The 14,792-nt window shown below is 42.6% G+C and overlaps 1 protein-coding gene across 5 annotated transcripts; it reads right to left on the reverse strand.

Moving 5' to 3' along the window:
• Positions 1 to 844: 844 nt before the first annotated feature.
• On the reverse strand, positions 845 to 13,757 carry ddi2 (DNA-damage inducible protein 2). Of its 5 annotated transcripts, none has more exons than XM_021321899.2 (10): positions 13,644 to 13,757; positions 13,282 to 13,474; positions 10,637 to 10,766; positions 9,971 to 10,237; positions 8,372 to 8,498; positions 8,002 to 8,129; positions 7,438 to 7,566; positions 7,035 to 7,138; positions 6,024 to 6,216; positions 845 to 3,211 (listed from the first exon to the last, which is right to left on the reverse strand). In XM_021321899.2, exons 2-10 carry the CDS (start codon positions 13,417 to 13,419, stop codon positions 1,818 to 1,820), a joined length of 2,610 nt encoding a protein of 869 aa, XP_021177574.2. In that variant the 5' UTR covers positions 13,420 to 13,474; positions 13,644 to 13,757; the 3' UTR covers positions 845 to 1,817. The 5 variants fall into 5 exon arrangements, with proteins under 5 accessions (XP_021177574.2, XP_021177572.2, XP_021177573.2 ...); XM_021321897.2 differs by having other exon boundaries at positions 13,282 to 13,543; positions 13,644 to 13,735; XM_021321898.2 differs by having other exon boundaries at positions 13,282 to 13,502; positions 13,644 to 13,722.
• Positions 13,758 to 14,792: the final 1,035 nt, after the last annotated feature.

Genomic DNA, 14,792 nt, shown 5'->3' on the forward strand with positions numbered 1-14,792 from the left:
CAGGTTGCTTTAATACGATCTGCCGTCTCTCATCTTCTTGCTGGAGACGATTAAATGGGCTTTTCTTCACAATCTTCTCGTGGTTGCAGTTATCCGAATTGCTTGTGCACTTTCTTCTTCCACCAAACCTCCATGAATATGGTTGGATACATCACTGAACACAAAGATTCTTTATCATTGGCCTTTTGGGCCTGACCCTCCAGTAAATGTCTCAGATAACCAACATTTACATACTTAAAATCTGTTTTATTGCAGCCAAACCCAATTTAAAACCCAATTGTAACTAAAAAAAAAAAAACATTATTTCCCATTAAAAAAACACTGGGATGGCAAAAATGTATTTCAATTTTAATATTCAATTGAAATGCATTTAGTGGAATTAAAGCAAACCTTTAAGATTGCTGACAGGTGTTTTGCGTGTCTCCACTGGTAACTGGACTTAACTTTATCCAATTAATTTTACCTCTTTGCAATAACCCTAATTTTTTTAGCTTCCTCTACAAACTATCGGCACACAGCCAGGACTCATCAAAACAGTATTATTGCTTAAAAGGAAAAAGAAACATGTTGATAAAATTGAAATATTACCTTTAATCTAAATCTGCCAGGGTTATAATTTCTGGCTAACCTGTAATATTCTTCACTGAGAAACACAATATTGGGTTTTCATCTGCAGTGAGCTACAACATTCAGCCATCAGAAATAAACACTTGATATAGCTCACAGTGTAGTGAATGTGTCTAAGATTATTGCTGCGATAAATTTACTCAATATTCATTGTCAGATCATGGTGCAGTAGCTACAGAAAGTGACGAGTTAAAAAAAAATTAAAAACACACACAGCTTATACAAATACTGATTTAATTTTATTTGCAGTTTAAAATTTCATACAAGATAAAAGTAAATAATGAAATCTGCCTGAACATAGTAGGTATGACCCAAATAAAGCCATGAAAATCCTGGATATATGAAGCACTGGCATGATGGCCAGGCTCGAAACGAAAGACGGGACGATTTCAAGTAAAAAGACACTATGAGGATTTGACACAAAATGAAAAGTTTCAGAACGAAAGCTACAGACGGGTTCTGTAATCTACACGTTGCAAAGATTTCGGATGGCAGAGAGTCATACAAACAGTACAAGATACCTTCTGTAAGAGACATGCTGAATCATAAAACGCCACCTGCTGTCAACCTTAAATACGAGCGCCGCTTTACTGATGGTGGCGTCTCAATTTAAGGGTTTCCAAGTTTATGTGGGAAAACATCGGTGACTTTGAAAACGAGCCGCTTATGTTCCCGATGTGCGGCCCTGTCGTCATTGCGCTCTGATATGAGCTCCAAACCAGAAAAAGTAGCACGGACGTCGTTGGCCGACAAATTAGGATGTTTCCGCAGCGGTTTCAGATGAAAGAGAAACTTTTGACATGTGATGGTTTAAAAAAAATCAACTGGACTATTTGCATGGATTGACCAGTCAATGTTGGGCAACACAACCAGACAAAATAATATATATATAAAAAAAAAAAAATCTATGATGCCAAATTGCTAAAAACCAATTAAATGGGTGGGCTACCCGAAACATCTGCATGCAAACACACCTCACGTATCTGTAATAACCAAAAAAACGCATTGCCGGTCGTATTTCCTCTCAGATTCTCTTCTCGACAAACCGAGAGACAGCGTAAAGCGTTTCCCTGTGACTTTTTATGAGCTCCCTTTTAAACAGGAGGCCGAGACTTCTGGATCTGTAACCAAGGTAGAAGTAAGACAGATGCTGAGTCGGGAGGCTGGGCACTCGCAGGCCGTTCGTGAGTCTAGGTGGGCACAGTGATGCTGCGAGCCAGGAGGGCCAGCAGAGCTATCTCCACGACCCCGTGGGCTTGCTCGAGTGCCTCCACGGCCTCCGTGGCAGAAAAACCCGCTGCCTGGATCCTCTGGATGTGCTCGGCTGGGAACGCTTCCATGACGGGACGGGGAGGGGCCGGGGACGACGACGACGGCGGCGGGGCCTGAGTGAGAAGAGGAGCAGAGGAGGACGAGGTGCTGGAAACCTCCTCCGGCGGGCTAAGAGTCGCTGACGCGGGGCTGAGGAAGGCTCGCTCGGTCTGGACGCCGTCTGGGGTGTCCGCGCCAGAGGCTTGTCCGTCTGCGACCCCTCTTCCGTGCTGCCCCTCTGGCGGCTCCCTGAACTCCGGGACCGCAGCGGGAACGGGAGAAACCTCCGGCTCAGGAACCTCGCCAGCACGGGCCTCTTCTCCGTCCTGTCCGGCTCCATCCTCCGAGCTGTCCGGGCGCCGCCGCGGCCCCAGCCCTTCCCCCGTTGCTGCCGCGTCGCCGTGCAGACGCTCCACCTGAGCAGGGAGGTCGAGCGCAGGACGCTGAGATGTTTCCTCATCGGACGCAGCAGCGAAGTTGGCTTTGGCATCGCTCGTTCCTGCGCCAGCTGCGTTGGCAGTAGAAGCAGCAGGCAGGGTATTTTCCGGCGTCGGGGTGCTTGGCTCAGGCGACGCTTTGTCCGAGTCTGGCCCGTGCGGATGGGACGGGGAGCAGGAGACGCTGCGGTTCTGCGATTGCACCAGCAGCTCGTGGAGCTCCTTCAGCGCGGCCGCCAGAGAGGGGATGCTGTCAGAGCTGGAGCAGCGGTCGCCGTCGGGCTGCTCCCGCTCGGCCGAGGCGGAGGGAGCCTCCATTTCCACCGCCTTGGCCTCGCCGCTGCCCGCTGCGTCACATTCGGTCGCCTCCTGATCCATGGGGGGGTCGGGCAAACACTCCTGTGGCGTGGTTTGCATGGAGGCGCTCTCCGCCTCGTCGGGTTCAGCGACCCCCTCTGCGGCTCCCGGTGGCGCCTCGCCGCTGGGGTCCTGAGACCCAGTGGAGATGTCGGCCGGCGGATTGCACGGAGGGAACATGTCCGACGGAGGACTGGCAACGGGGGACGCGTCGGGTTTGCTGCGGAGAGGCAGAGGGTGAGGATGGACGCCGTGAGGCGGAGAAGCATCCTTTTCTGGGGATAAAGACTGAGAAAGCTCCGGGGGGCCAGACGCCGGGGCCCGCTGCACGGTGGCCGGCGCAGACTGGGAGCGATCCAGGCCCGGGCTCTGTGACTGAGGGCTTTGGGAGGAAGAGGAGGGTATGGCATTTTGGTCTAAGGGTCTTGGTAATGTAAATGGCGGGGGCTGCGGTGAGGTAGTTTGTCCATCTGCAGTGTCTATTGTTAGAGAAAACAAAGCTGGGAATTAGTCAACTGGAAGCTTGTGAGCGTTTTATTCATCAATGATGCTACTTTTAATACGTTTAATGTTGTAAACTCAGGTTTAATACACAAATAACATAAAAAAAAAATGGTACGACAACCATCCAGCAGCAAAATAACAGCAAAATAAAACAAACAAAAACAACTAAATGATTCAACAGCAATGGACTTAGCTCTGGCCAATGGTCTTGTGAGTTTGCAGTACCTGGTTGGTAGGGCCCTCTTCAGCTGTCTCCAAATGCATCAGTGCTGTCCTGCTCAGGGGTTAGGGGGCACACACCACACACATCATGCAAAGGGACGGAGAAAGTTAGCAGTCACACACAGAGCATGCAACCAAACCAAACCAAACCAAAACTGTCGGCCTTTTCACACGAATCACATGTGAAAAGCGGCATCTGAAAACAACTCGAGCCCGGGCCGGGTTCCTAATCGGGGGCATTCATAAACCCAACGGTCAACTGCAGAGGCTCCTGAATGAGGTCGTGTCAGCTGAACATTTTCAAACTCTTAACATCAGGGTCACATTTGATGAACGCCTGATTCCTAGAGACACAGCGGCTGAAAGCAGCGCTGAGCATAACTGAACTGCAGAAGGTTTTGAGATCTACAGCGTTTATCAGATCACAAGCAATCATGTTGCTTCTCCAAGCCACCATATTACTAAAAAGCGCTGCGTGTGTTTTGGCGTTAATGTTTGGTACTGAAAGCCAAAGCCGAGAATTAAGAAAATCCAATCCCTCCCCCCCATGATCTTCAACCAAAGGACTTCATTCAGCTACAGTTGACCATTATTTGTAGTTTATCAAATAATATGATAATCGCTAACATGTTTTTTTGCATGTTTTCACTGGTATTTTTAACAATTTATCTTTCACACGAGCTCCAGGCCTTTTAGGCAGGAAGGTCTCTTTACCGTCACCCTAAAATTCAAGCTAAAACTCTGGCTGTGTTACTCATAAATACCCTAATATTGCTTCCAGTCAGAAGAAACACGTTCCTAAGCCTAAAAGATTAAATTAAATCTCTATCGGGGTACAAAAAATGTTGCGATTAAGTGTATATTTGAGCCTTAATTCAGATTTTCGTGTCTGAGAGAATCTCAGGAAATTTACAGCAAACTCAAATTTGTGCGTCCAGTTTCAGTGTCTGTAAAAGTTAAATTTAAAAGCTAAAGTTAAAAAGTGAAATTGTCTCGTCCACCATGAAAAAAGGATTCCAATGCATCACTAAGAAAAAAAAAGTGAATATACTTATGCCCATGATAAATGTATGTAAACGTATCGTCTGCACTGCCCAAGTAAACTTAAACTTTAAATGTTTTTAATGCAGTAAAACTTTGTCTGAACCCCTCTGACATATTCTGTTCTCCATTATATATTTCACTTAGGGATGCACAGATATGAAAATTTGGACCGATTAATATTGCTGTTATGTCTGATGACCAATATTTTATCTTGTATATTCGTAATTTTACTTAGAAACTGACACAGATCATATAATTACGGCTGACTTTTTCTGTGTCTATGAACATCTTGGGGCCATTAATGCTGAACTCGTCACAACTCATACCTGGAAATGCTGACGCAGCGCTTTCCGCATCTAACACGTCGCACTGTGGCTTTTGTTGGTTGTCGTCGGCCAGTTGTTGTAGCATTGGCTCGCATCATCAGTGCAAATCTGATACGATGTGTTTTCTTTATTGCAAGTTGAAATATATATACATTTTTTTATTTATTTTTTTTTTAAATGGAGCCAAGTTCGTTAATTTGTTCTGAGCATTTCTGACAGGAAGGTGAATCCTGAACATTATTTCTCTCCATTTCATGCCTTAAAGCAACAAATGAAGCACGGGAGGAACTGTGTGAGCCTCTTAAGTTAAATGAGAGACAGACGGTGAGAAGAGCAGATAAACAGGTTATTCTTGAAGCTTTCATTACGTTCTAGATGTGGCAGCCATGCTGTAGTTGTAGCTGCTTAAAGATCTGACTTCAGGAGGGCTATGCTCGACTCGTTTCGTCTTGAAATTCAGACTTCTGAGTGCAAACAAAATGCACCGTTAGAGAACAGTTAACACAGAGTTTCTGTTAATGGAAAACATTTTTTTGTGCTTTTGCATTCGTGTCACAGGATGTTTGTGCTCGCTCTGCAATTAATTAATCTGATACAGTCAAACAACCTCCTACGTCTCTTTCTGAAACGCATGTCCTTTTCAGTTAATCTACGTAGGCGGCTTCAAGCGCCGTTTTCTCGATCTCCTCAGACGCACGTCGGAGCTTCGTCTCAGAAAACAAACTAGACGACCATGATGTCTCTGCATAATACAAAACGCTGCTGTAAAGTCAGGCATCGTTTTATAGGGGATTTCCTCCAAACTTTGACTCGATACAGAGAGGATGACACCCACCATGAGCAGCACAGCTGACGGGGCCTCGACAATGACGAGGTACGGGACTTAGGTTTCAGTTTAAAAATTTCAGTTTCTCTGTAACCAGAGAAGTTTGGTTTTGAATACAGAAAAAAAAATCAGCTCAAAGTGATATTTAGTTTTTTACTTGACAGCGTTTCTGCTCTCTTCTTTCCTAAAACACATTCAAACTATCGGGGGAACTGGGACATGAAGTGATCACATGACTTGGAGTTCAGATGAGTAAATGAGGTTTGAGAGTAAGAAGCTTTATGTGGCACATGCAAATGTAAATCTAACAAGAGCTTACAAAAAAAAAAGTAAATCTGTGAAAATAGGAAACGGACACAGTTTTCTTACCACTTTCTTGTATGGATCTCTGAAGTGCCTCTGCCAGTTCTCTGTCAGCGAGCTCCTCAGGACGAGCGTCCTCGCGCCCTTCGGCGCCGTACGCCAGCCGGGCGCACTCCGGCAGCTCCGCCTCGGACAGGAAGCGCGTCTCAGTGCCCGTGGTGCCGATGACGAGCAAGCTCTTCTTCAGGTCGATTGAACACTACAGGGGAGAAAAAGTGTTCCTTCATGATCTGTAAATGTCCTTCTACAGGTGCATCTTAATAAAAGACAATATCATCAATGTTAACTACAAGTAAAAAAAACTTTGGTTGATTTTCAGCATACAAAAAAAATTATTTGATTCTGTCACAGCTACTTTACACCAATCAGGTGCATTTTCAGTTATTCCACCCCATTACCGTTCAGTTTAACAAGACGCTCAAAACATAAGCATTATATCACATGAATATTTTTAGTACCATATTTTTCGGACCATAAGGCGCACCGGATTATAAGGTGCATTGAATGTTCTTCCCAAGTGTGTAATATCACTACGACCCTCTGCGTACACTCGTACTACCTGAGAGGGAGAGCTATCCGTCTCTGCCAGGAGGACAGAGTAGTTGGACAACACTGGCCTGTTTCTGACATAAGGCCAAAATAAACTTCAATGTTATATTGAATTAACTTACTTGTTTTATTGTTGCTAGCGCGTACTCCGTTTATGTCTGAACTTCTAGTTTAGACATTACAGTCAGGCAGTCTTGTAGACAGCTCCGGGGTCCGATCAGGTAGTGACACAGAGTACCGCAATGCTCCGAATATCAACTGAGCTAGCGGCTTCCTTGCTAACCACAACCTTACTTACACATTTTAACAGATTTTTTTAGCACATTGTACAACATAAAATCGAGTCAGTAATCACAACAGTAATGATATATAAAGTGCACCATAAATTTTTGAGAAAATTTTCATATTTTAAGTGCACCTTATAGTCTGAAAAATACGGTATGGCGGCGAGGGGAGAGGATAGCACACCTGGTGTCTCTTCAGCATGTCCAGGCCTAGCAGCATGTCCATTGGCTGGTCCTCCAATATGGAAAAAGAACAAGGAAGGAAGTCCCCTTCTATCTGGACCTGAGCTGGAAGCAGGAGGACGGAAAAAAACAAATTTTCAGAAAGAAAATGACCAATCGAGAGCCTGACGATATCGGGACATTCAACACGCAAATAAGTTACCTTTAGCCTAGTTTTGCATGTAAAGATTTAAAAAATTTGATTCTACAAGCACAAAAAAAGACTGTGGTACTTGCTTACTAAAAAACAACCCAGGATTGGTAAATTTAAGAGTGGACAGTGACCCTCTGGCTATAAAAGCCAGAGAGGCACTTTAACATATTGGCCAGTTGTGTGTGTGTCTCTGCAGCATCCTGAAACGAACCCAAATGAACTCTGCCAATGATCTTCTGAGTGCCCACTCCTTTGGCGATCCCTGCCCAGCGCCGATCCACCAGCCGCATGATGTTACAGCGCTCTGCACACGCCTGGCTCATGATGGTCATCTGCGCTCCTTCATGTGAGAAACAAACAAACCAAAAGATTTGCAAAAGAGGACAAAACAGGACTGACGGGGGAAATTTAGGAGTCAGAACCAAAGCACTACAAACATATCGAACATACTTTGCTTTTTTCCATTTATTCACTGAATGTCAGCTTTAACGGTCGCAATAAGAGAGTCTTTGATTAACCTTTGATTTTGCCGCCTTAATGCAGTGTTTTACATTTCTTCAAATATGAGAGCCAGCACGACAAACATAAATAAAATAAACTTGACCAAAATATTGAATAAAGCTGATTTCCCCCACCCCCTCTTCATCTCTGGGTACTGAAGCCAGGATGTTTTTGAACGTTTGGAGACTAAACCGCTGCTCGGCCTTAACCTCCATTTCTTGACCAACAAACTTGTAGAAACGTTTATCGGGCATCAGGATTTTATGTTCATTACCTGAGTCAACAAAAGCTTTCACAGGATGGCCATTGACTCTGCAGTTAATGTACAGCATAACCACCTGTCCAAAGCTTTCTGGGGCCTCCTCCATTGCAATTGTCATATTCTCCTCCACGTTGTGCTGCCTGGTTCACAGAGTGTTAAAAAAACAGAGAGCGTCAACAGTTGTGGACTACATGTAGCAACAGGTTTTTAATCTGATTTAACATGCGAGTCAATGAGGTTCAAACCTTTGCACCCCGACATGCAGTTATTATTAGAGAAACTGAAGCTGTGTCGTGGGTGCAGGAGGGTATGTTGTGCATCGCTGTGCAGTAAGCTGCCTTCGGCTTGCCGTTACGGTGTTTGGATTTAAACGCTTTCCTACCTGATTTCCTCCTCGATCTTGGCCTGAGCTTCCAAATCAAACGGATCAGCGGTCAGGAGTCGGATTCTCTCTTGCTCTCTTCGGGCTCGATCCTGCTGTTGTTCCAGCAGCACTTTGGTGAAACGCTCTAATATTAAAAAGAAAGGGGATTTTTTTTTTTATTATAAGATTTTGTGTGTGTAAACCAACACAAAGTAGGATGTAATTGTGAACTGGAAGAAAAAAATGTGGCTTCCTGTGTATTCACCCCCTACAGCCTGACACCCCTTAGAAACAGCGAACACTACATTTTAGTACAGCAAATTGGAATATGTTTTATTTAATTGGCTTTGTATTGATTTTCTCTAGTGAGGTCCATGACTTCCAGCTTTTTGTGCACATACCAGTACTTCCTGCCCTCGCCCAGTTGAGTAGTGAATAGCTTGTTTTCCACAAGTACGGCATTAAGTTAAACACAGAGCACTGGTGTTTAACTTAAGTCAGCATTTAAAATGGTATAAATGATACCGTAGATCTATTTTTCTCACTCTGCTGAGTTCTCCTACTGCTCTCCAATTTGTATTGTTTGTTGTAATTTGAAGTTTTAACTTCATGTTCTCTTTGTCTTTGTTCTATTCATGGTAGGTACACCTGGTCTGGCGTTCTACTAGCTGTGACTATCCGCTATTACCATCTAATGTAGAACAGATTCCTGGATCAATGTGTGCTTCTGTGCTTATTGTGTCTCTGCTCGGTCTTCTCTAATCCCCAGTCGGTAGGCAGATGGCCGTTCACACTGGTTCTGGTGGAGGTTTTTCCTCCCTGTTAAAGAAGAGTGTTCCTCTCCACTGTCGCTTCATGCATGCTCAGTATAGGGGATTGCTGCAAAGCCATCAACAATGCAGTCGACTCTCTCCTGTGGCTCTACGCTCTTTCGGGAGGAGTCAATGCTGCTTGTCAAGACTTGATGTAATCTGCCGGGTTTCCTTAGCTAGGAAACTTTTTGACCAATCTGTCTGTATGATTTGATTGAATTTGTAAAGTGCCTTGAGATGACTTGTTGTGAATTGCTGCAATATAAATAACATTTAATTGGATAAACTAAACTGCAAAAAGGGAACTAAAGGTAAGTAAAATGTTGTTGAAATGAGTGTATTTGTCCTCGGAAAAGCTATGATTACATGTTTTAGATCAAAGCTTGTGTGCTAGAATGGACCAGGCAAAATACAGGCTAAAATCCTATTGATACTCTGTGGTAGAATTTAAAAACTACTGTTGATCTCTGTCACTCATCACATCTGAGTTTGAGCTACTCAGCAAAGAAGAATAGGAAAGACATTCAGTCTCCAGATGTACAAAGCTGGTAGAAACAGGTTTTAATGATCTGCAGCTGTAACGGCAGCAAGAGCTGATACTGTCACGTACTGACTTTGGGCTACTGGATACAAATGAATGGTTCACATGTCATTTGTTTTGTGATAAATCTTAAAATCTGTTGATTATTTTCCATCTTCACAATAATAGTCTACTTTGTGTTGGTCTATTTCATAGAACCCCTATAAATTTGCATCACTAATGTCGCCTCTCACAAGGCGCCGTAAACATATTCTTTTCGTTCACCTAAATCTCCACTCAGCAGGGCCTCAGCAAGCGGAGGGTTTCTCTCCTTGAGCAGAGAAAGCTCGTGTGGATTCGATAACAGCATCTGTTGTAGTAAGGCGGGGTTGTCCAGGCCCTGCGGCGAGGGGCCGCGAAAGGCCGTCGGAGTGGAAGGCTGTGCGGCGCGCGGCTGAGGAGCTTGTGGCTGCGGCAGCGGGGCAGCAGGTTGATTGGCTGAAGACGAGGTGCCGGGGACTGTGATGGATCTGAAGTCAATACGGGGCAGACCTGGTGAGGATAAAGGGAGAGAAGTTAGCCTTTTCCAACATCCATCCATTGTCCATATCAGCCCATCTCCAGTGGCCACTGGGTCCATCAGAGACACAGGAAAATCCACCACGCACACATTCATTCCCAAGGACACTTATGAGAGACCAATCCACCTAATAAATCATGTTTTTTGAATGGTGGGAGGAAGCTGAAGCAGCTGGAGAGAACCCACGCATGCAAGAGAAAACACACGCAGAAAGAAACACAGAGCCGGGATTCAAACCCGGGACATTCTCACTGCCACGCAGCAGCACTTTTCACTCTTCCATGCACCAAACATGCTCTACCAGGATAGAGAAAAAAAAACAAAAAAACGAATAAGCCAGACAGCTGGAAGGAATTTCAGCAGGTATGTACCTGGAAAGGCCGGTTGGGTTTGTGGAGGCCGTCTATCAGCTTGTCTAAGAACCACCACATCTCCATCTTTGACACCGTAAGTCCCCAAGGCACGGGTGGGGTCTTTCAGGGGTTGTTCTACATACGTGATCTGAACGGAAAAATGGTTCAGAATATTCAATCAGCATGTTTGAGGGGATTACACACTAGTCCAGGCATGCAGAAATCACTATGTGAAAAGTAAAACGAGTTAAAAATACTAGGAAACAGCTTTTACGGAATACACCCTGATGACGACAGAGCTAATATGATGCGGTCATCTGTGATTTTGCATAATGGGTAATTAGATTTTTGTCAGTCGTCACAGGGATTCCTCCCTGAGCGTTAGCCTTTTGGCCACTAAGCATGGAGATAAAACACGGCAGACTTCCATTCGACTGACAAAAACGGATTACGAGCATCTTTGAGTTTGAATGCGGGTACTTGAAATATTATAGTCAACCAAATATTGCATCTAAATGGGACTCTGCACATATTGAACTGCGCCGACAATTGCGATTAGGTAAACTGTGCAGCTATACGAACTGGATTTTGTGATTATTTCAGTGGTCTTGATCAACATCTCTCGTGGCTTTTACAGAATTTTTTTTTAATTCTTTGTGGGTATAAGAAGCATTTTCTTATTTATTTCTTATTTAATAACTTATTCATTAAGTCAGTCATTCTACCTGACAATCTGAAGAGAATTTGTACGTTGTTAGAAGTGAAACACTCAATGTTAGTTTTTTTTTTTTTTGCAGCAGTAATTGTTGAGTTTCTAATCTAAATAAGTGGAATTGAATCTAAAACCTTTTTATTCAAAACTTTTAAGAAATACTGTGATTTTTACTCAAAGTTGTCTTACCATGGTCAGATCCTGACCACGGCCTAAGTGTAGTGGCAACACATCTGATGCAAACTAACAAATCCTTTATCATGTACGTTTGGAAAAGCTCAGGGACGATCTGCGAATCTAAGATTTTGAGTAAAACACTTGCTGTTATAGATTGGAGCTGAATCTTTGCTAAAAGCTGTAAAAATCTTGTCTAAACTGAATAAAATAGTGACAGAATAATAGAGTTCACCATACAGTTCACCCATCATACATGACTATCTGGTGTCAGATTACGCAAGTGCAGTAAAAAAACAAAAACAAATCCAGAGAACTGAAGTACGGGGATCCTCTGGACAAGGGGCTGACAAAGTTTTTTGAGAAATCTGGAAAGACTGCTTTCCTCTTTTCCCATCATACCAAATTAGTTGATAATACTGAATTAGACCAAACGACCATACCTTTATTTGTTAATTGATTTTATTTAGGTTTTCCTAAATCAAAACATGACATACAACATAGAGATCCACCAATCAGGCCTTTCTTGGTGGATACAGACGTTTCTGTCTTTTAACGAGAGCGATTTATTTCCTCTTGAGGGTTACAACGCATAAATCACTATAACTATAAATCAGAAGCAGAAGGTTGCTTAAAGTAGCATCCATTAATTCAAACGTGACAGAATTATGCATTATGCCCTGATCTTTTTTCTGATTGTTACTCAACTTAAATGAGCATTAAAGTAGTTGAATGACTTGAAAATTGTAGGATTTCTTAATTTTGATACATTTATGAACAAAATAAATGCTGATCACTGATCAGATCTGACCAAGGAAAAAAATAAAAGAAGTCTGATCCCAAGTAGGGCTGAGCGATATGGACCAAAAATACTATCTTGATATGTTTAGGCTAAATTCCGATATACGACATTTGTCTCGATACGTTTTCGCTTTTCATTAATTACAAAAAGGCATCTCTGACTCAAAGCTTTATCCTTAATGTCTCACAGGCACAATTTTCTAACAAACAGCTGTAGATAAATATGAGAAACAGCTAAAACATAACCTGCTGGAACGCACAAAAGCATAATTACAACACAACATAGATCATCTTGATACAAACTATATAGTCTTATATCTCTCTTTTTTTTTTATCTCAATATATTGCCCAACCCTAATCCCAAACCTCTGGCCAATTGATTGCTGCGTCTTTGATTTGTTTTTACAGTTTACACGTTAGAAAAGCCAGTGATTGGTCTTTGCAATAATTTTCTAAAATCTATATATTTTTTAAATTCCCATTACATTGTAAAGATTTTGACGTTTAGCTTTGCTCCATTTGCATGTACTCTATAGCTTTTATCTGAATAAGTAACACCCCAGTAATTGTGCTGTGGCATAGATAAAAACAATCAGAGATTTATACATTAATAGTAGTGATAAAGCTGTTAGATGTCTTGGGCCGAGCTAGAACAGCCTTTTTCTAAGCTAACAGTTTACATTTTCACTCTATAAGCCGATCAGACACACATTTAGCCACAGTTAACTTCGCCGGAACACTTCATTTGTTCACAAACAACTAGTTTTAAATGTTTAACGCCGCGTTCCTACTCTGGTGGCTAATGTCGACCTAAAACGCGCCGTTAAACGAGCGAAACCCGCGTCTAAAAATATGTTTGTTGTTAAGTCGTGTTTCGCAACAGCTCAGACGTCAAATCAGCAACAGTACGATTCATGCTAGCCACGTTAGCCGCTAGCCGCGTTAGCTCCGCGGCTACGTCCAGTGCGGCTCTTGCCTGGATTTCCCCAGCTGGGATCCCCGACTCCAGTTCACAAAGTGCTACAAAGTCCCTCAGCTCCAGCTCCGGGGACACGTCGAGGGCAAACGTGGTTTCTGGGCGATCCCTCGGCGCACAGAAAACGGTGACCAGCATCGTTTTTGGGAGCGGGGGGGCTTAGAAACAGGATCACTGGACAAACCCTCTTCTTCTACAACAGAATGTGGTTAGAGAAGTTCCTTGTGTCACACAGGAAAACACGATCAGTGAGCGGATCTTCCTTAAAAAATAAATAAAAATTAAACGTGTGTGTCAACTATAAAGAGCATTACAAATCGAAACTGTTGTGAAATCGAAAGTCGGACACTGTTTGGACTCACTTGGTGAACGCCTGATGGGACAGTTTCTCTTTTAAGAACAACAAAATATCATGTATTGCTCAGTAAGCAGTGCGTTACGATTTGCGGCATGTCGCGCAACAGGACTTCTTCGTGGGTTTGTTGGTGGTTGGCCAACATCCTTTCAGTGCGCATTACCGCCACCAACTGGTGAGGAGAGTGTGTCGGAATGGAAAAATGTATATCAAAATGGCTTATTTATACATATCTATGTATAGGTAAAATATTAATTAATAATTATTGAATCCTCCTAATTAGTCATGTTATTACATATTTCAATAAACATTGATTACACTCTTTTTTTTAAATTATTCTGTAGAATGTCCCCCAGGCCAAATTTAGTGAGGTTTCTAACCAAGTTCCTTCTTTCCTCTTCATATATCTTACTACATGTTCTACTGATTCTTCTTGTCAACAATATTTACATCTACCTAAAACATGTTTTCCTATTTTGAATGGTGTGTTGTTTAACCCAATATGTCCAAATCTAAGCCTTGACATAACTGTTTCCTCTCTCTTCTTTTCCTTTCTGCTTTCCTCATTTCTCTGACTTTCCTTTGAATACATCTTCCTTTCCTCTCCTCTTCCCATTGCTTTTGTCATCTTTTCTTCAGTCTTCGTTTAATTATACATTTAATTTCTGTCTTACTTAAGTTGATCACTATATCAATGGTTCTATTTTTGGGGCCTCCTTATCAGTCTTTTCTGCCATTTAATTTTCTTTACTTCCTATATGTGCTGATACCCACACAAATGTAACAATAATACCCTTCATTTGAATTTGATACAGTAATTGCTGTATTTCAATCAAAATGTCTACTTTTAAAAAAAATAATTGTGTATATTGGTAAGTGATGAACTTGAATCTGAACAGATAATTGATCTTAATGGTCTCACTTCCTCTATTCATTGCAAATCCAGCAATTTTTCTAACATTTCTCCGGTAAATGCTGACAATTCATCATTTATTCTGTTATTTACTTTGACATTGCATTCTGGAACATAACGCGCAACTGGACTGTCTTTATCTTAGCATGTAAATATTCCATGGGGATGTTGTTACAGCACCGCCTACAGGACACAGTGGCAACATCACTAAAAACACATAACCTTGTTTAAAATGCACATTGA

The sequence above is a fragment of the Fundulus heteroclitus genome, chromosome 20, assembly GCF_011125445.2.
Source record: "Fundulus heteroclitus isolate FHET01 chromosome 20, MU-UCD_Fhet_4.1, whole genome shotgun sequence".
Lineage (NCBI taxonomy): Eukaryota > Metazoa > Chordata > Actinopteri > Cyprinodontiformes > Fundulidae > Fundulus > Fundulus heteroclitus.

Bases quoted from the DNA above. Each gene is read 5' to 3' on its own strand.
- ddi2 (XM_021321899.2), bottom strand. From the start codon at position 13,419: ATGCTGGTCACCGTTTTCTGTGCGCCGAGGGATCGCCCAGAAACCACG. The intron at 10,238-10,636 runs GTACATACCTGC...TATCCTCACCAG, and splicing joins AACCCAACCGGCCTTTCCAG to GTCTGCCCCGTATTGACTTC. The intron at 7,139-7,437 runs GTTCGTTTCAGG...TCCTGCTTCCAG, and splicing joins CATTGGCAGAGTTCATTTGG to CTCAGGTCCAGATAGAAGGG.